This window comes from Capsicum annuum, chromosome 1 (genome assembly GCF_002878395.1).
Source record: "Capsicum annuum cultivar UCD-10X-F1 chromosome 1, UCD10Xv1.1, whole genome shotgun sequence".
Classification (NCBI taxonomy): domain Eukaryota; kingdom Viridiplantae; phylum Streptophyta; class Magnoliopsida; order Solanales; family Solanaceae; genus Capsicum; species Capsicum annuum.
Genome location: NC_061111.1, coordinates 177,356,266 through 177,378,284, shown reverse-complemented (window position 1 = coordinate 177,378,284; position 22,019 = coordinate 177,356,266). Strand labels below are relative to the sequence as shown.

At 33.7% G+C, this 22,019-nt stretch overlaps 2 protein-coding genes across 3 annotated transcripts; one reads left to right on the top strand and one right to left on the bottom strand.

Moving 5' to 3' along the window:
* The first annotated feature begins 4,458 nt into the window (after positions 1-4,458).
* Positions 4,459-5,547, top strand: LOC107856206. Its single transcript, XM_047412263.1, has 2 exons — positions 4,459-4,773; positions 5,104-5,547. Exons 1-2 carry the CDS (start codon positions 4,459-4,461, stop codon positions 5,545-5,547), a joined length of 759 nt encoding a protein of 252 aa, XP_047268219.1.
* Positions 5,548-9,662: 4,115 nt separating this feature from the next.
* LOC107856208 (putative E3 ubiquitin-protein ligase RF298) lies at positions 9,663-15,086 on the bottom strand. 2 transcript variants are annotated; one of them, XM_016701194.2, is made up of 3 exons: positions 14,914-15,086; positions 12,071-14,243; positions 9,663-10,440 (listed from the first exon to the last, which is right to left on the bottom strand). In XM_016701194.2, the coding sequence occupies exons 2-3, from the start codon at positions 14,234-14,236 to the stop codon at positions 9,898-9,900; spliced, it is 2,709 nt and encodes a 902-aa protein (XP_016556680.2). In that variant the 5' UTR covers positions 14,237-14,243; positions 14,914-15,086; the 3' UTR covers positions 9,663-9,897.
* Between the last annotated feature and the right edge of the window lie 6,933 nt (positions 15,087-22,019).

The following is a 22,019-nucleotide window of genomic DNA, read 5'->3' as shown; positions in this document are numbered from 1 at the left end:
ATCTATTGCAATAGGTGATTTATCTGTTGGAAGATATTAGCCTCCTAAAGACTTATTTTAATCTCCTACAATAGATGACCCATCTATTGAAACAGGTGACTCTTAAAGACTCATCCATTGAAAGAATTCATACCTTTTAATGACCTATTTTGATCTCTATCAACAAATGGGTGTCATCTTTTGAAAGAAATCAAATCTCTTGATGATCTATTTTGATTTCTTCTAATAGATGGTTAATCGGTTGCAATAGATGGGTCATCTGTTAGAAGAAATCAAATGACTAGCAAGACCTATTTTGATTTCTTCCAATAGATTAGTCATTTGTTGCAACAGATGTCTATATCTATTTGATTATTTCAAACAGATGATCCTCTATTGCAATAGGTTAGTTATCTATTGCAACGTATATCTACATATGTTTAACTACTTTGATGTAAAATAATTTATAAACCATTATTAGTAAATAGTCCTGTTGTTGGTTTAGCTATGAACTTGATAATTTTTAATCATTGTTGGTAATTGTTGGTAATAATTAATTTGTGCATCAATAAACAAAGGTAATAAGAAATTAAATAAATACAATAGAGTACAAAAATATTTCTAACAGACAAGATATACATCTACTACAACAAGAGACTCATCTATTGGAAGAAACAAAATAGTTCTTGCTATTGGATCGAGTTCTTCCAATAGATGACTCATTTATTGCAATATATGTCAAGATCTATTTGATAATTTTCAACAAATGAGTTATCTATTGCAACAGATTAGTTACCTGTTGCAACATATGTCTATATCTATTTGATAATTTCATACCTCTTGAAGACCTATTTTAATCTCTTCCAATAGATAACTCATCTATTGCAACAAATGAGTCATCTGTTAGAAGAAATCAAATAACTAACAACTAGCAATACCTGTTTTGATTTCTTCCAATAGATTAGTCATCTGTCGCAACAGTTTGGTCATCTATTGGAATGAATCAAACAACTAAAAAGAACTGTTTTGATTTCTTCCAACGGGTTAGTCATCGGTTGCAATAGATGATCCATTTGTCAAAAAAAATCAAACAACTAGCAAAACCTGTTTTGATTTCTTCCAACAGATTAGTCATCTATTGCAACAAATATCTATATTTATTTGATAATTTCCAATAAATGAGTCATTTGTTGTAATATGTTAGTAATCTATTGCAACATATATCTATATATATTTGACTAATTTGATGTAAAATGATTCCTATTAAACCATTATTAGTAAATAGTATTATTGTTGATTTAGCTATGAACTTGATAATTTTAACTCATTGTTGGCAATAATTAATTAGTGCATCAATAAAAAAAGGTACAAGAAATTAAATAGATACAACATTCAATCATCATTCAATGAAATCACAAGAAAGGAAAAGTAGATGTAAATACCAACAACAAGCGGTCTTTCATTCATCACAATACAGGAGATAGATACATGTCGTCATTATTCAGATACATAAAAATAAAAATAAGGTTTTGAGTTTTTCTTTTGAAAAAAAAATAAAAAATAAATAATTTTTTGGGGTGGAGGGATGGGGGGCGGGGTAGGGTGTGAGGGTGGAGTCAGAAAAAAATTGAATTTTTTTTAAAAAAAATTCAATTTTTTAGGAGGAGGGGTGGACTGGTAGGGTGGGGTCGACTAGGGGTGGGTTAAAAAATTTTAATTTTTTTTTCAAAAATTAAATATATTTTTTGGAGGGGATTGAGGTAGGGGTGAGTTAAAAAAATTAAAATATTTTTTAAAAAAAACTAAATATATATTTTTTTTTTGGATTGGGGGTAATGGGGGTGGGGATGGTAGGGATTGGGTGTCGGGTTAGGGGTGGGTGATTTTAAGAGTTGTATGAACATTTCAAATTGAGAGTGAGATTGAAAGAGAGCTTTGGAAAATGTTTTCCTTACTTTTTGAAGGAAAGTCATTTTCCTTAGATGAGGAAAATAAGTTGATTTGGAAAATATTTTTCAAAACGTTTAGGCCAACCAAACATGAGAAAATTGAAAAACATTTTTCTTCATACCAAACACACACTAAATTCAACATCTATTGTTATTCTCTCGCTTCCTCATGTTCGCTTTCTTCTGCTTCTGGTTGAAATATCGCTTGAACAGCAAGCTCATATAGTGGTGAATGTAGCCTAGCTACTTTACTTATTCCTTTCATTGGAGATAATTCACTTCTTTTTCTTTTGGGAGCCATTTTATCTACAAATGAAAGGAAAATAAAAATATTATAATTAATTTATTCATATTAAAAAAAGGATAACAATAAATCTAACAAGTACAACACAGTAAAATGATGGTTCAAACAGATTACTCATCTGTTGCAATAGATGAGTGATCTGTTGGAAGCAATAAAAATAGATTCAACAGATGGGTAATCTGTTGTAACAGATGATTCATATGTTAGAAAAAGCATAACAATTATTTCAACAGATGACTCATCTGTTGCAACAGATTACCCGTTTATTGAAAGAAATCAGAAGTCTTGACAGTCATCTATTGGAATAAATGTTATGATTTTATCCAACAGATAACCTATCTATTGCAACAAATGAATTATCTGTTGGAATAACTGTTATGTTTTTTCCAACAAGTGAAGCATCTATTGCAACAAATGGTTCATCTATTGAAAAAAAAAAATCAGTAACAAGATTTATCAATAGTAACAATAATTTTATCACAGACATACATACATACATATATCAACAAGAACACCAACAACAATATCACCATTTATCAATACACCATATTTATCAATACAACAACATCAACAACAACACAAACAACACCAACATTTACTATTATATCAAAACCATCAACGTCAACATTTACAAATATAACAACACAAACAAAACCAAACCAACACCGCCAGCATTCAACTCCAACACCAGAAATATAACATTTACCAATATTTACGAATACAACACAACCAATAACACCAACATACACCAACAACACCGACAAATACCAAACACCAATAAATTAATAATTGTTTAAGTAAGTGTATACTTAAACCAACAAAACCAACAGTTGTTAGATTTGGTCACAACAAATATCTCCGAAAAAAAATTCAAATTTCACTATTTTTACAATAATGTTCGAGATAAGAAAGACAATAACAATAAAAAATTATATTTCACTCTGAAAAGATACCATATTTACATCAATCATATTAAGAGAAGAAATACCACAAATTAGAATTTCTTGAGTCCCCATTTCATTTTTAAGCAACAAATATAAAATTGTTAACTCATACTAGAAGAAAATTTAAATCAAGTTCCTTTTTTTTCATAATTAAAAAGCCCGAATTTTTTACCTGTGAAAATTGAAAAGAAACAATGAAGAACTCCAAGTTGTTACCATTGGAAGTCGTCGGAGAATACTATCACATCGATCTGTTGTGGAGAAAATTGATGGTTGAAAGTCGAAAAGGAACGATGAAGAACTCAAAACTATTGTCGGCAGAGGTTGAAAGTCGTTGGAGAATGAAGGTCGCGTCAATCTGTTGACGTTGTTTTGTAGTAACTGTTGGGAGAAGATTGAGAGAGAGAGATGAGAGTTTAATTGTGGGTTGATTTGTATTTTTAAAAATATTAAGAAGTTTTAAAAATATTAATTGAGTCCTCAATTAACTTAATCAAGTTTTAACTTAATCTTTGACTCTTCCATTTGGTCAAAGTCATCAATACTCAAAACAAAATTTAAAAGCCATCAAATTTTTCTTCTTTCTCCATGAAAGTGGGGTAAATTTCATACATGTCACATAATGATGATTTTATTTTTCTAGTTGTGTGCATAGCTTTCTTGATTCTAGGGGCTGCTACTAGTTGTTTTGCTTACTATTCCTGATTTGATTCCTTTTTCTTCGCGTCTTGGCTGACTATCTGGATTGTGGGTGACAATTTACTTGTTGATTTTTGTACTTCATAATAGTGTTTTACTTATTAATCCTATTTGCATTTTGGTTTTTTATTGTTCTTATTAGTTTTGAAGTGTGGACTTGGTAATACTTTTTTGGTTGTTATCTAAGCTTTTTACTCTTAGTGTTATTGGTCGGTGTTGTCTGTGGTGGTTGTGATTGATGGTGTTGGAGTAGGTTCATGTCTTCGGGCGAGGCGTGGTTGGGGTCGGGGGTGGGGTTAGGAAGGGTAAAAGGGCTAAGGATAATTATAGGCTGAGAGTAGGGTCGTGGAACATAGGGTCTTTATTGGAAAAGTCTTTAGAGTTAGTGAAAATTCTTAGAAAAAGGCGAATTAATATAGCTTGTCTCCAAGAAACCAAATAGGTAGGTTCTAAGGCAAGAGTAGTAGATGGTTATAAGTTCAGGTACTCAGAAAACGTAAGAAATGGGAATGGGGTAGGTATTTTAGTAGATGATGAGCTTAGAAAGCAAGTGGTAGAGGTTAAGAGGGTCAATGATATAATGATGTCAATTAAGCTAGTTATTGGAGGGTCTTCTTGGAATATTATTAGTGCGCATGCACCCTATATAGGCTTGGATGATGAAGAGAAGAAGAGATTTTGGGAGGATTTAAACGAGATGGTGAGGAGTGTCCCTAGTAATGAGAAGCTTTTCATGGGAGGGGATTTCAACGGGCACATAGGGTCTTCTTCGAAAGGTTATGATGATGTGCATGGAGGACATGGGTTCGGTGTAATGAATGTCGAAGGAGTTGCACTTTTGGATTTTGCTTGGGCGTTTGGATTGGTGGTAGTTAATTCGAACTTTCCTAAGAAGGAGGTTCACTTGGTTACCTTCTGTAGTTCAGTGGCCAAGACTCAGATTGACTTCTTGCTTCTTAGAAAAGGGGATAGGGGTATTTGTAAGGATTATAAGGTCTTACCGAGTGAGAGTCTTTCAACCCAGCATAGGCTTTTGGTAATGGACTTGAGGATCATAAAAGAGCGGAGAAGAAGAGGTATGGAGAATCAACCGAAGATTAGATGGGGCAGGTTGACTTTGGCTAGTGCACTGGATATAGGGGATAAGTTGATGGCGAGGAAAGCTTGGGAAGTAGAGAGGATATAGATAGTATGTGGGGAGAGACTTCCAACTACATCAAGGGGACAGCTAGGGAGGTGTTGGGGGTCTCGAGAGGTCATTCAAGCAAGCACCAAGGGGACTGGTGGTGGAACGAAGAGGAAGGAGAAGGTGGAGGACAAAAAGAGAGTGTATGCAAAGTTGACGGAGACTAAGTACGAAAAAGATAAATGGAAGAATAAAGAGGAATATAAGATTGCTAAGCTAGAGGCAAAGTTAGCGGTCATGAGGGCTAAGGATATTGCTTTCGAGAGTTTATACACATTATTAGATGATAAAGGTGGGGATAAAAAGTTGTACAGGGTCACCAAGGTTAGAGAGAGGGGGACTCAGGACCTGGATCAGGTGAAGTGTATTAAGGATGTGGACGGGAAAGTTTTGGTGGAGGAGGGTCATATTAGGAAGAGATGGCAGTTTTACTTTCATAAGCTCCTGAACGATGGAAAGAAACTAGCATTGTGTTGGGGGATTTAGAGTATTCTGAGAGGCTTCGCGATTATGGCTATTGTAGGTGCATTAAGGTTGGGGAGGTTAAGGGAGCAATTCATAGGATGTGTAGGGGTAGAGCAACGGGGCCAGATGAGATTTTGGTGAATTTTTGGAAGTGAACAAGAGGGGTAGGTATGGAGTGGTTGACTCGGTTGTATAACATAATTTTCAAGACGAAGAGGAAGCCTGAAGCTTGGAGGTAGAGTACGATTATTCCATTGTATAAGAATAAGGGCGACATCTAGGATTGCAATAATTATAGGGGTATTAAGTTTTTGAGTCACATTATGAAGGTTTGGAAGAGGGTGGTAAAGTTGAGGTTGCGGAGAATTGTTACTATTTTTGAAAACAAATTTGAATTTATGCCAAGGTGTTCGACTACAGAAGCCATCCATCTCGCCAAGAGACTGGTGGAGCAGTCTAGAGAAAGGAAGAAAAATTTGCACATGGTGTTTATCGACTTAGAGAAGGCCAATGATAGAGTTCCCAACGAGGTTTTTTGGAGGTGTTTGGAGGCTAGAGGTGTACCTATAGTCTATGTTAGGGATATTAAGAATATGTATGATAGAGCCAAGACTCGGATTCGGACGGAAGAGGGGACTCAGAGCACTTTCCTGTCTTGATGGGGTTACATCAAGGATCGATGCTTAGTCCGTTTCTTTTTGCCTTGGTGATGGAAGTTTTGACGCGGCACATTCAGGAAAAGGTGTCTTATTATTTGCTTTTTGCGGATGATGCAGTCCTGATTGACGAGACTCTTAGTGGAGTTAATGCTAAGTTGGAGGTTTGGAGGCAAACCCTTGAGTCTAAAGGGTTTAGATTGAGTAGGTTCAAGACGGAATATTTGGAGTGTAAGTTCAGCGAGGTGTCTCATGAGTCCGGTGGTTGTTAAGCTTGATACTCATTCTATTAGTAAGAGAGATAGTTTCAAGTATCTAGGGTCGATGATTTAGGAGAATGGAGAGATTGACGATGATGTCACTCATTGGATCGGGGTGGGGTTGATGAAATGGAGGCTCGCCTCCGGTATCTTGTGTGACAAAAAGGTACCTCCCAAACTTAAAGGCAAGTTCTATAAAGTGGTGATTAGACCGGCTTTGCTGTATGGGATGAAGTGTTGGCCTATTAAGAAGACCCACATTCAGAAGATGAAGGTGGCGGAGATGAGAATGCTTTGAAGAATGTGTGGGTGTACTAGAAAAGATAGGATTAGAAATGAGGTTATTCGAGATAAGGTGGAAGTCCCTTCGGTGGAAGCCAAGATGAGGAAAGCAATGTTGAGATGGTTCGATCATGTGATGCGGAGGAGCATGGATGCCCAGTGCGGAGGTGTGAGAGGTTGGCTAGGGATGGTTTCAAGCGAGGTAAAGGTAGACCGAAGAAATATTGGAGGGAAGTGATTAGACATTACATGGAGCAGCTTCAGCGTACCGAGGACATGACCCTGAATAGGAAGTTGTGAAGGATGCGAATTAGAGTAGAAGGTTAGTCTGAGTTAGGATGTTGTATGTTTTGGTGTATACTTGAAGTATCTTGCTTTGGGTATTATTGAGTATGTTAATTTCTAGTATATCTTCTTGTTTTATTACTATTCCTTATCTTATCTTAAATTGCTTTATTTTGAGTCGGGGGTCTATCGGAAACAGCCCCTCTATCTCATGTTGAGGTAGTGGTATGGACTGCGTACACTTACCCTCCCCGGACCCCACTTGGTGGGAATATACTGGGTATGTTGTTGTTGTTAGAATTATTCAAAAATTTCACCCTATTAGCAGTGAGGGATTTAGACTTTCACTAAGGGGGTTCAAAATATAAAAATTAATGCTTGAGATTTGAATTTGAAACTTCAAGTTGAATTTTGAAGTACCTCAACCACTAAGCCAACCTCTAATATTAACACACTGTTTGGATGGTGGTTTTCCATGGTATGGTATGGTATGATTACTAAAGGAACTATGTTTGTTTTGATTGTTTGTTCAAATGTAAGGTATGGTATGATTTAATTTCATGGTTTGGTAACCATGAAAACCTCACATTATGTAAGCACCAATTTCGTGGTATCCCATGGTTTGCTTTTTTTTTTTTTCCAATTATGCTCTTATTTAATATTATATAATCTAATTTTATCATTTACCTTATATTATTTAACTCCAACTCCTACCCCTCCCCCCAGGACCTCCACCCCATGAGTTACCCCTCCCATCCCCCTCCCCATCCCCCAACCCCGTCCAAAAAAATATTATTTAAATTTCTTTTTAAAAAAATCTAAAATTCTTTCTTATCCCACCCTCCCTTGACTCCGACCCCACCCCTTACCAAACCCCCACCCCAATCTTTTTTAAAAAAATTATTTTTTATAAAAAAATTCAAAACTTTTTCTTGCCCCACCCGTACCCCCTACCCCCACTTACCGTCCCCTCTCTCGAATCAATTCTTTTACTTTTTAAAAAGTTCTAAAAAAATTGTACCCCACCACCACCTCCTACCAGCCCCCCTCCCCCCAAACCCAATGCACCTACCCACAAAAAAATATTTTTTTCTTAATCAACTTTTAAAAAATTCAATATTTTTTTCTTAGCCAACCCCTACCCCTATCCTCGAACCCCCACTCCACTACCCCACCCCCAAATATTTCTTTAACAAAAAGTTCATAATTCTTTCTTACCCCACCCCCTTAGCCTATTCGTTCTCGTTGTTTTGTGTTAAATATATAAAAATATTTTTTAAAAATATTTTTCTATTTGCATAACAAACACAAGAAAATAAGTAAGAAACTATTTGTTTTCCTTTTTTTTTTTTTGTATTTCATACCAAACACACCCGTAGCATACACAAAAAAATGCATTCAAACTTGTACATGTCGTTGGTGGTCACGTTTCAGAAACACTAAAAAGAAATCAAATTTATTGCTATAAAAAAATGAATCCGATTACATTTATTTTGATCTACTCTTGTATTAATTTTGTTAAAATTTACATAAATTTAACAACTTAATATATTTACATGACATAATTTGTGACAGATCAACAGAAAAAATTATTTTATTAACAATTATTAATAAATTTAATATTTATAATAATTAAGGGCATTTTAGTAAACTTATCAGTTACAATATAGTACCATTCCGTCAAACCAAACAATAAAACTGTTATTACACAGCAGTGAACGATACAGTTCATCCAAATATTGTATTATATTGTACTGTACAATACCATACCATATTATACCGTACATTATGAAACCATGACAAACTACCATCCAAACAAAGTGTAAGTGTAGGAGGTTCCAAACTAATTAACATGCTCTACTACACGAAGTTTAACACACTGATGATTTTTTCATGGAATAAGGATGATATTTGTTATGGAACAAAACTAATTATCATGCTCTACTCTTTAAGAGCTTGAATTAATGTGCTCTATTCTCTCAGCAAAAATTGCAAAATTCACAATGGTATTGAAGTTAATTGATTATTAACAGTCTTTTATCAGAATCTACAGTTGCAGCAACACTGCAACAGAGTGAGCCAAGGGTAGGTTGCTCATTATAGCTTTGATCTTTGTTGTCGCAGTGGTGAAAGGAGAAACACTTTCAGAGGTATTAGTGTGCTGGGGGTTTCTTTTTATTTTTTCACACTTCGACTATTCCACCGATTACTTGCGCCTACCAACAACAAAAAACCCATTATATTCCCATTCTGCCTACCAATCCTCTGAATATCTGTTCTCTCTCTACCTACCAATCCACTGAATATTTGTTATCTCCCACCAGTACAATGGATATCTCCGTCTGTCGAGGCCTGATTCGTAGGTGGTTTTCAAAGGCCACGAAAAGCATTTTAAGTGAGAAAATTGAAGTGCAAAGTATATGCAGTGTGTTACATAATGCACCAAGAGTGCATTCACAAACTGCATGAGAGAACTCCTTACTCTGATGCACAAAATCAGAGAAGATTAAAGGAGTAGTCAGTATACTATTTGGACATTTTTCTGGCATTTTGGCTAAAGATCAAATGTAGCATCCACTCTTATAAATAGCCAACATAATATGACCATGTCCAGTTAATGCACATGGTCGATACAGATGCATAAAACAGGATAAAAAGGAAAACTCAAGTTTTATTCAAAAGACAGATGATTTACAAAGGCCACACTAAACACTCTTCTCTTTTTGTTCTTATTTTTCTTTTTTTTTATGTTATATTTTTCATTGTTGAAAAAGTAACATATTGCAAGCACAATTGTCCAGACATTTGAAGGGGCCACACAAATGCATTATTCATTATAAAGTTTCATGAATCGGTATTTAGACAGCTTTCACTCCTCTGAAGCGACTCTAATTGCGAGCATAACGCACACAAATCCGTTGCTGGATCAGGCTCCTACAAGAAGGGCATTCTTTCATTCCCTGCTTCTCATGGAGCTCGTTGCATGTCATGCATACCACTTGATGAGCACAAGGCAGAAAAACCACAGACATCTCCTCTGACAAGCACATGACACACTCACGTTCTCGTTTCACCCCTCCATCCTGAGAATATTCCTCGAAATCTGTCACCAATGTGGAGATATAAGGTATTTGACTGTCCTTTGGTAATGGAGCATTTTTATGGTCCGTCAGTTTGCTTGCATAGCTTCCATCTATGCCTCTTTTAAGAGCAGCTATCTTTGAAGAATCAGTCTTCAGCCTGAGCTGGGATATTTCCTTTTCTAGCCTTTCAATATCATCTTTATACTTTTGTAAACTACTTTCAGCTTTTAATTTGATCATATCCTCCTTGGATCTGGCTGAAGTTTCAATCCGTTCTCTCTCTTTCCTTATTGAACTAGCCTGCCTAAATAAGTCTTCATTGGCCTTCTCTTCCTGCTTCCATTTACCCTGCAAGACATTGGCTAGTCGGTAAGATCATGCACTTGTCTCATTGGGAGAATATACATTAGCATAAGAAGATTGGCCCATAGTACAAAGGTCTTTGTATTATGAAAGACCTGCAACCTAACTACTCCCCTTGATTGTTTGCAGTTAGCAATTTCTCATACCAAAAGGCAAAAACGCTAAGGAGAAGACATGAAATTTCTTTGATGGTAACAAGCCCAGGCCACCCCCACCCCATGAACTCATGGTTGGAGATAGAGGGTCGTTTCCACTAGGCTATCCCTTCCTTGTCAAACTTCTCAAATATGCTTCATTGAGAAAGTTATTTCTTCATGATGCTGTACTGCTTGTTACCAATACTTAGGCTAGGGTAAAACAAACTTGGATGTAATGTTAAGAGTTTAAGATGGTGGAAAATGTAAAGTCCCAAGTGAAGCAAGAAATAAAAACCATCTGTTCAAGCTTCTTCAAATTGAACTCATTTTCAGAGCTCGCAACTGCAGTGATGCATGTAAGAGGTCAGTGCCAACACCTACTCCTGTAATTCTATGTATTATCATTTTGCCTTGAGAACCATTTGAGAAGTTTCTTTAAGGTTAATCATTTCAAGATAGAGCAGGAGATGTGTTCTGAAAAATCATGTCCATATCAGACATCAACATCAAAGCATATTGAATTCAACACATATAACACGAACACATTCTCATAATAAAAATAAAAAGAAAACAAGACATTATGAGAGGTGGAGATACCTCATTCCCATTGTCATGACATCTATTTGACTTTGATTTGAACAAAAGTTATCCACTTCAAAAAAGCTATTACAAAGTGAGGAAAATTGCTCTAAACAAATATGCTATGCACCCATAATAACAGAACAATGCAAAAAGACAGGAAAATCCTTGCATCATTTAGATGCCAATCCTTACTCTTGCTTATACATGGAGAAATTTTGTGGACGAGAGTCAAGCCATTCTCGGATAAAGAATCCAGTGGACAAAAGTTCTCATGTTCATTTTTCAGATTTTCAAACTGCATAACTTGGAAGATATATTCCTAAAATGCATGTTATAGACATCAGGTGATCGTATTCTGGAAGAACACATAAAAAATAATTTTGCATTTACCAGTCACCACAACCTTCTCTTAGGAGAATGAAGTTGGAGGGAGAGAGAGATTGCTTAGAGGTTCAGAAACCACGTTGAGTCATTTTTAAGCGAACACATACAAAAAATGCATTCATATTTCTCATATTAGGTTTATCTCTCAAATAATAAAAGGCCGCAAGAGTCAGATTGCATGAAGCTTCTATCACAGAGATATCGGCTTGTCAATGACTGACACAGAGGTACGTCTGAGGAGAGCCAGAGAATCACGGTAACAGTTATTCACAATTTTAAGCGTTTTCTATAACCTTAAACATATTTACTATCATAAAGCTTGTAAATTAGTATCTTCTTACCAAAGTTCTGCAGTTGTTTCTGTTAAATTTTATCCTCTTTATTCTACAGCACGAATGGCTAAAGGTCATAGTACCTAACTAGACAATACAGCCTTTTTACTGAAGCCTAAGTTTCTTTGACAAGATGCATCTTGTGAAGCCTTTATGATCTTATTCTCCCAGTAAACATACCTCGAGCTGTTTTAGAACATCTTTAGCTTGCTCCAGTTGTTGTTGCAGTTCCACCAGCTTTCCTCTTTCAGCGATAAGTTCATCCTGAAGTATGGCTTTCTGCTTCTCCCATGACTGGGATTTCATGAGCGTCTTCTTTTCCCTCTTTGATATTTCCTGACAGCTCACAGCTAACTCTGCTGCACACAATTTGGCAGCTTCCATTTCCCTCCTTAGTACAGCATTCTCGATTTCAAGCCTATGAACTGCAGCATTAGCTCGTTCGACTTGTCCGCTAGCCTTAAACAAGGCATTCTCCATCTCAGCTAGCTTTTTCATGGTACTTTCCTCCAAACTCTGCTTCTCTTTCTTAAGCCTCTCCACTTCTTCTTTTTCTTGCCGAAGTGCCTTAAGCTCAGCTTTGTCTTTACTCAGTCTACGAGCGGCTTGCATAACTTTCTGATTGGCCCATTCTGTCCAGTCTTGGAGCTGACTTTGTAATTCGTGAACCCTTGGAACTAACTTTAGAATCATTTCATCTTTCTTTTCTTGAGGAACCCATTGAGCAATAGATTTTTCATTTGGAATCGTATTAAAAGCACAAACACCACCGCCAGCATTATAACTTAGAGGCATCGGGGTCATGTTGTTGGCAGGAAATGAGAGCGATAGCTCAGTATCAGCAGCAGGCAATGCAGGTGAAATATTGACTTGCGGTGATGAAGACGGGATATTTGCATTAGGTAATAGAACAGGTCCATTGCCATTATCGGACCCAAAAACTGATGTTGAAGAAAATCCATTATTTGTTGAGATACTATGGCGTACATTATCTTGACTCCCAGCAACAGAGATCTTTTTGACCTTCAATGAAGTGTTCTTTATATTCATGCCAGCAGAGTCTGCCATGGACTTAAGTTTATTATCGAATACTAAACCGCTAAAACCATTGAGTTTCCTACAGATCCCTTTAGAACCGTAAGTGCGGTAATGTTTCTCCAGATGTAGGGACTTCTGTCTGAGTATATATTCCCTTTTGGTGATGCCAGATACCTTTCTACTACCCACATACTCCTCCTCAACAGTTGGAGGATTGGGTGTTCTTGTAGCTGTAAAGGTTTTATCAACAGTGTCAAACAAAGAATTTGAAGAATCTTTCTCAGGGATAATTCCACTCAAAGAAAATGAAGGTTTACGTTTGATTTCATGAACTCCTGTCATACTGGATGCCTCCAACTGAAAGCTATGCCCAGAAGTAGCAGAAGCGACATTGGAAGTCTCACAGGAACAATGTGCACAAGCAACTGACGGATTTGGCTTACAGGGAATTCTAGTGTTGGATTCGGAACTTTTAGCCGCGGATTGCAAATGAGGCTGCACAGAAGCAGAGGAATTTTCAATCCCATCACCAACCAAACTACTTAAAGGATCACTACTTTCCACTGCACAAGCATGAGATACATTCATGTCACATATTAACAAGCACCACATTGCATCACCAGTGCTAAAGAAAGGCCTGACTTCCAGCAGAACACAGACTAATTCAGCCAATACATATTTTTCCATCTGCGGCAAATCCTCAAAATAATGATCTCCGGGTGAGTTTATGTCTAGGCCGCTACGAAGAAAAGCCAATGTATTCTCCACTATGTTTGACACAATGTCCTTACAACCATAGCAAATGCCAGACCTTAAAACAGCCTTTGTGGCAATCTCTTCGCTGTAACCAAAGGTCATTATTCTCTTTATAGCACTTTTGAAAATTGTATCCAAGTTGCTCAAGACAAGCTCTTCGAGCTGGGATTCCGTAAGATCACTCCAATCAGCATCATGGCACTCTTCCATTGTTTCAACTTCCTCTTTACTCTCACTTGGACCTACTTCAGATGATCCTACACTGCAAGACAATCCGAGGTCAAGTTTCAAACTTTCCGAGCTGTCTTGCTTCAAGCTACACATATCACAACCATTCGACAATTCATGACTAGGGATCATTCCAAATTTATCCGCTGAAAATTCAAAACTTGTGCACTCAAACTGAGGAGAAACGATCATTTTATTTGGATCAACTAGAGGTGGATCTGCTCTGAATTTCCTCTTATTCCTACTTCCTTTTTCCAAGACTGTCATCGCCGGTGTATATTGACCCGATGGCGTAGCACATGCCTTTGCAACCATTGATGCCATGACTTAGCTGCCAAACACATATTTTTCCCTTAGAAACATTCAAACATATAATTAACTTGAAACAACAACAACACACCCACTATAATCCCACAAGTGAGCTCTGAAAAGGTAGGATATACACAGACCCTACCACTACCTTTTCTGAGGTAGAGAGGCTGTTTATAATAGATCCTCAGCTCAAAACAAATCATAAAAAAACAAAAATACATGACCTCATGGCAATGCACATAGCTATAAGAAAAAACACTAAAACCAAGTTAAACAACAGTTATTCCAATTAAAATACATTTAACAAAACATGATCATCTAATTCTGGGTAACTCTAAAATCTTATAATCTAATCAAATTCCACAATTCAAGAACTGATTTCACAAAACTCAACAAGTAAAGTTACATCAATCAAGAAGATTAAACAGTAATCCAGCAATTACCCAGAAACAAACTCCCAATACTGAATGAATTTAAATCACACCCATTAAACTTCCGATCAACCCCAATTAAAATCAGTAATCAAAATCAAACCAAACTACAAAAACACCAAATTAAATAACAAAAATAGAAAATTCAAGAAATCAAAAAAATAAAAAAATAAAAAAGATTCTAACTTTAGATAAGATCGGTTACAAGCGAGTGAGAATTTTTAATATATAGAGATTTATTTTGATGAATTTACATACCAGATTTTGAGCTAAAAAGTTTTGAGCAAATCAAAGGTCGGATAATAATAAATCTAAGAGCATAGAGAAAAGAAAGTACTTTTTTTTAGTTTTTTTTTTTCTTTTCTTTTTATTTATTTTTTTCTCTTTGTCTGTCTCTTCTAATTTTGGGGTGGAATTACACAGTCCTTTTTTCTGTTTCTATTTACTATTTTTCTACTATTTTTGTATTTGGGTTAACCTAACCATAAATGTACACAGGTAATCAAACTAGACATGGTTAGGAGTCATCATTAGGGGAATTGGGGTCTAACTATGGTTAATTTTGTATCAAACCAAACACCAAGACTCAAGCTAGCCCAACCCCACGTGGAGAGGTTTTTAAATTTTTGCTTTTTAAGAAAAAAAAAAAATCTTTTTATTACATAGAGAGATCGAGAAGGAAGGGTAAAAAAGGCAAAGTGGAATAATGAAAATTCTAGACATACCAATAGTGAGAAATATTGTTCGACTCATACTTTCACTTTTTAAATTTGTTTTTTTTACTTCTTTTTTAAGCCGTTTAAAGGCATTAACTTCTTTTTAAAATAATTATTTAATTCTAATTTTTCATGTGATATATTTATAATTATAAGATTATATGATATTTTAAATATTAGTCAAGTGTACGTGCATTGCACATGTGCTTCATATTAAGTCATCAATCGACATAAAATATATAAAAGAAAAATAATTTATTGAAAAAAATAGCAATTAACTTTAAGAATCGAAGATCGGCAGCTTTATGCATCTAAACATGCGTGAAGTGCTAGTATCTTGATCGTCTCCTACGACGTGAACTATCACAAAATTAAATAGATAATAACAAAAACAATATGATTAATCGTAAACCTTTACATAAAAATGTTATTTTTTAATGTTTTCGGGTATACAAGAATCTGTATTTAGGCACAATAATTTCAACACAAGTTCAAGTATAAAAACAAGAACACCTATGAAATTTTATAATATCCTTAACATAAGATCAAAAAGACCTTTCAAAAAGGTGTTTTTTTTTTCTTCTAAAATTTAGATGAAACAGAAAAGGCCAAATCCTTTGACTTCACGAAGTGTCCTTAAGGAAATAATTTCCCTCAAGTACCCGAGGTTGCGAAATTTTCCTCCCACGATAAAATGACCTAGCAATCCGACTGTAGTGGTACCTCAAACGATCGAATTCTCTTCTAACCCACTCAATGATTAGATGATCACACGGAGTATATTTAAAAAAAAAAAAAAAAAACAAGAAGAGTTTTATTACAGAAAAATTTTCGTACCTAAACCTGTGGATAAATACAGGTTTATATAGCCATGAAGCACCTCTTTCGAAAGCTGGTAATGGTTCATCCGAAAAGATGTATCCTTTGAAAGAGTATCTCTGTTCATTCAAAGTATTGTGTCTTTTTCTGAACAGACACAATTATCTGAACGGTCACTCTTTTTCCAAAACAATATGTTTTTGCCTTAAAGGTTGTGTCCCTCTATTTTTCATTCACACCAATTGAATCCACTAATAAATTCTTCAAAGTCTGACCAACTATTTATCTACCACCTGTAAACTATACAATAAAATAATACAATAATCGATATATATAACAATATTATTAAATTCTAATCGTTACAAAAAAATCATCAAAGTCCGACTAAACGTTCATCTACCATTAGATAGTAACAAAATAAAAACTACAATAATTGATATATTACAACGATATTATTAAACCTAACCTTAACACAATTTTCTTTTTAAAGTCTGATCAAACATTCATTATCAACAATATAGACTTGAACAAAATAGAAACTAAAAATAAAATAATATGATAATTGAGATATTAGAATAGTATGATATAAACGATACCTTTAGAGCTCATCGAAAATGGAAAAAGTATTTATAAGAATATACGTGATGTTATTACATTGTTTTAGGAGAAAACTCAATTTATAGAAGCCCCAAAAAAATTTTTCCAAAAAAAGATTACCTAAATATAATTTTTTTTAATTATTCTGTTGCGAAAAAGTAAAAAAAAAAAATCAAATTATTTATGATAGTATGTGCTTGATTATTGATTTTCAAAGTTTAGCATATATGGTAGTATTTACGATAATTTTTTTAGGTGTGACAAATATTTTCTGAGATTTTTTTGATCAAAAGTATGTTAATTTTTATTTTACCAAAAACAATTCTTTTTTGGTTAAAAGTATGTTAGTTTTTTATTTTAGGAAAAGCAACTTAATTTTACCTTTCACCTCTTGCCACTTTTTAGAGTCCTTATTTATTAATTCTTCTAATACTTTTTTATCATATATTTTATGACTCCTTAATTTATAAAACATATTTTTCTTTTATAATTTATTTTAGAACTCTTTAATTTTAAATATTATATGAATAATTAAATAATAAATTAAAGAAAATAGTAAAAAGACAGTTTTTTCTAATAGATGAATTTTTAATGAAGAGCAAAAAGTTCAAATCACTTTTCTAATAATTTTCACACATTTAATATATTATAAATATAAATATAGATTATATTATAAATTATAAATATAAATATTTTAATATGGATAGAGATGACAAAATAATCAGCCGCTGAAATCAATCGGAGTAGTTCATAATTGACTTTGGTAGAAGCTGGTGTTGATATTTAATTGTAAAAAAAAAAGTCCTTAATAATATTTTTTGGGGCAAATTTGCCCTTCTGACCCATAGGCTTCTTCATTCCTCCCTGTAACATGTCTGATCAAGGAAATGAGTCGTATCTAATACAGAACGTTTCCCTTAATATTACATCATCATTTATGTCTTGTTAAATAAATGGAGCTAAAAGAATTTCCTTTATTCGTTTATGGATATAAAACTTCTGTGTATTCATTTACGGAGCTAAAAAACTATTTTTAAAAAATATTTATCCAGCTAAAACAATTTTAAATTTTTTTTTTACGTCGCATGAATAATACTTAACACTATCTCATCGTGTCTTACTTGTGAAATGCTCTATAACTTTTGTACTAAAGGCGAAACATAGCTCATGAACTTCTAAACAACAAATTATGTCTTCTAGGCAAGACTTGATACAACTTATGAGATTCTCTATAACCCTCGTCTTAGAGGCAAAACTAGCTCAAGAACTTTCAAATAATAAATTATGTTCCATAAGCAAAACTTTACCTTTCCTCATTATGTCTTGACTCATGAGATATTTTATCTAATCATCTACTAAAGTATGTAGGGATTTTCAACAAGGATAATCCTTTCATCCTTGTGCCCAAAACTTATTTTAATTACAAATTTACTGAATTTTATGTGATTTTCCATGAAATTAAAGTTAGGGTTTACACTCAATATGGCTATTTATGAGATTATGAGATTTCAAGGGATTTAGAAGTTGAATTGCATGTCTGTGTTCATATTTTCATGCATATTGCAAAAATTTTCAGATTTTAAGTTGATTTATAAATGTTTACATTACTAAGCATGAATATTATGATATTTTAACATGAGTTTGATGCATGGGTCATTAAGCCCTAATTAAAGATTGTTATTTCAAGGTTGATTATGCTATGAGTACTTTATGACTAGATTCTTTTTAGATTATTGATAAAGATTTGACCTTTTGTTTCAAGAATAGTTAGAAATCCACTTTACAGATTCAGATCACATATTTAGCTTTACAGATATACAGTTGATTTTCATTATAAACCATTATACTATTTTAGAAGTGGATTTCCATGGATACAGATTTAATGGGAGTAATATTTAGCACCGAGATGGGTATGTTACTACGGTTCCATACCTCAGAACTACGTGCCCACGTAGGATTTAGATTATTCCCACTTCTATGTGGATGATGGATATGTGGTCACTTAGATAGGTTATACTCCCTGGCAAGAGTATGACTCATCTCCCCAAAGTGAGGATTCCTCCTTAGGGGGACAAGAACGTTGGACTCCATTAATGCTTACATGGTTTATGTCGGTTAGAAGAATCTCCCATGAAAAATAAGTTTTCAAATTTCTAAACCCTTACAGATAAGCTTCAGATAAAGTATTTTCTCTTGCATAACAGTTTTTCCTAATAGTAAAGCCTAATAGAAAAGCTTTTAGAAAACGGAAAAGGCTCAAAAATACCCCTAAACTATCTGAAATAGCTCAAAAATGTCCATCGTTAGATTTTTGGCTCAAAAATACTCCTCCGTTAAATATTTGACTCAAATATACCCCTCCCTTTAACGAAATTCGGAAAAGGATCAAAAATACCTATGAACTATCTAAAATGACTCAAAAACACCCCTATGTTAAATATTTAGCTCAAAAATACCCCCCTCCCCCCCAAACGAAATTCCACCAAGCATGCCACCTAGATAAAAAAAAATACGTGACTATGCCACATTACCATCCACATGTAAAATGTTAGTATTTTTTAATTATATGATATTTCTTTCTTCTTTATTTTTATTTTTATTTTTATTTAAAAACGTCAGTGAAACGAACAAAATTTATACGGCTTTTTTATTTTTAATCAAAATAGACAAACGGTGGTTACATAATACTTTTTTTGAAAAAATTTATTAAATGTAACATCGCTATTATCAAACTCCTTTGATCATCTAAAAAATAAGTTTTTTCCTGTTAATAGGTTTAAAAGTGTGAAACCCAGCAAAAGAGTCTAATTAAACTGATAAACTCATTAATTATTAGGCCAGTATAAAAGTTAAAATTAAGATTTACTTGTAAAAGTAACAAATTTCAAACTAAACTTCAAAATAGTTACTCAAAAGATGTGTTGGGCTTTGATAGCTTTTACTCAAAATGTTTATACTAAAATGATTTAATAAATATCTCCTCTAATCTAAAATTAATGAATCTTTGGATGTGGCACACATCTCCAAAAAGTTAATGAATGACATAATTAAATAATAATTTATCAATATTTAGTATCATTTTACTTCTTTTCAAACTTGTTCTAAACATAATAAGATTATTCATCAAAACTAAATTAAGAAAAATGAATTCATTTCGAAAGATTAAACAAGTGTTAAAAGGAATTCATTTATTTTAAAAAAGAATTTGCATGTAGTAAATTCAACCCAATTATTAGTACATCAACATTTGCTAGCTTAAAATTTAAAATTCTAGCTCCTCTTTCGAGTCAACATCAGATCAAGATCAAGTTGTCCCTCATCTCAAACGACAATAACAAGATGAAATTTAGAACTTTTAAAACACTAATGAAAAGGTGAAATCTAGAACTTTTAAAACACTAATGAAGTAATTAGCAAAAGATTGGTTATTGATTTTTCCATTTCACTGTTTTGCAAAAAAATAAAAATAAAAATAAAAATAAAAAAATAATAAAAATAAAAATAAAGAAGAAAGGAATGTCATATAATTAAAAAATACTAACATTTTACATGTGGATGGTAATGTGGCATAGTCACGTGTTTTTTTTTTATTTAGGTGGCATGCTTGGTGAAATTTCATTAAAGGTAGGGGTATTTTTGAGCCAAATATTTAACAGAGGGGTATTTTTGAGTCATTTCAGATAGTTTAGGGGCATTTTTAATCCTTTTCTGAATTTCGTTAGAGGGAGGGTATTTTTGAGTCAAATATTTAACGGAGGGGTATTTTTGAGCTAAAAATCTAACGAGGGGCATTTTTGAGCTATTTGAGATAGTTCAGGGGTATTTTTGAACCTTTTTCGTTTAGAAAACTAAGTGTAAAGGCTCACAAAGTTTACTCAGATTATGTTTTACAGAAAGATATTAGTTATAGATTTCAGTTACAGAAGTGAGTCCTTTCTACACTTAGACATTATGATTTACAGACAAAATACTAACACAACTTTTAGAACTAAATGTTATGGCTCACTAGATTTTCAAGTATGATTTGTTATTCATGATTACAAATTTCAGTATTTCAGATATTCCAACTTATGTGAGTCATTTACATTTGGCATGCATTGTTTTATAAATGATGACGATGAGATGATGTTTTACTTATGCATTTCACCCTCATATACTCAATACATTCTCAAAGTACTGATCCACATATATATCTATGTGCTACATTGTCTCATGATGTAGGTATCAGTTCAGTTGTAGCACGCATACCATATTCAGACAATTTGCAGCTTCCAATCAGCAGGTGATGAGTCCTCTTGATTCAAGGACTCGAGTCAGTCATATAGTTTGAGCAGTATTATTTTTTTTTTATTCATTCGTATTGATTTGGGATAGTTGGAGGTCATGTCCCTGCTACCTATAGTCAATACTACTAGAGGTTTCATAGACAGTTAGTAGAGTTAATGTATTTGACTCCAGTATTGTTTTGCAAAACCAGAGTTGTAATCATTTTAATTTAGTTCTGTGTTGATCAGATTCAGAAAAGAGTCATCTTCCGCTTATTTAGTTCAGATTTATGTATTTTATTCAGTTTCTTATGAGTTATGCCAGTAGAAGGGTTAGCTTGGGGTCACTTGTAGCCCTAAGCATCGTGTGACGTCTCGGGACCCATTTTCGGGGTGTTACAGTATTAGTAATACAAAGGCTTTAAACACATGCATTAACTTATTAAATGACCTTAATACTCCTTAATTTCCCTCTCAAAATATTTCATCATTCCTTTTCTCGCCATTTTAATTTGCAATAGTGAATTTTTTCAAAACATTTCACAATTTCTTTTCTCACCATTTTAATTTACAACAATGAATAGTTGATTTAAATAACTATAACATATTTTTACTTTGCTTTGAAGGTCTTTAAAAAAAATTGAGACTATTTCTTAATTTTACGTCCTGTATTTTATTTTTGTTTCGACTATGTTAATCAGTCGGCATAACATTTTTACGCAAAGACGAAAGTCTTGCAATTATTCCTAAACCTCTATATATTAGTTCAACAATACTAATCATGTTTGAGATGGCAAAAGAACTTCGATGCAAAAAAATGTACAAAATCAAAGAAGGGTACTTTTGTAAGCAAACATTTCTTTTATAGAAATTATGTAAGATGTATTATTTCTTATACATCAAACCAAACAATGTATAAGAAATAATACATGCATAACTAATACGAGCATAATTAAAACAAGTATTA

What these genes read in the sequence shown, in the direction of transcription:
- LOC107856206 (XM_047412263.1), top strand. Translation starts at nt 4,459, where the DNA reads ATGTCAATTAAGCTAGTTATTGGAGGGTCTTCTTGGAATATTATTAGT. An exon ending in CGAACTTTCCTAAGAAGGAG is followed by an intron (nt 4,774 to 5,103) that starts GTTCACTTGGTT and finishes TCAAGGGGACAG; the next exon opens with CTAGGGAGGTGTTGGGGGTC.
- LOC107856208 (XM_016701194.2), bottom strand. Translation starts at nt 14,236, where the DNA reads ATGGCATCAATGGTTGCAAAGGCATGTGCTACGCCATCGGGTCAATAT. An exon ending in ATGTTCTAAAACAGCTCGAG is followed by an intron (nt 10,441 to 12,070) that starts GTATGTTTACTG and finishes AATGTCTTGCAG; the next exon opens with GGTAAATGGAAGCAGGAAGA.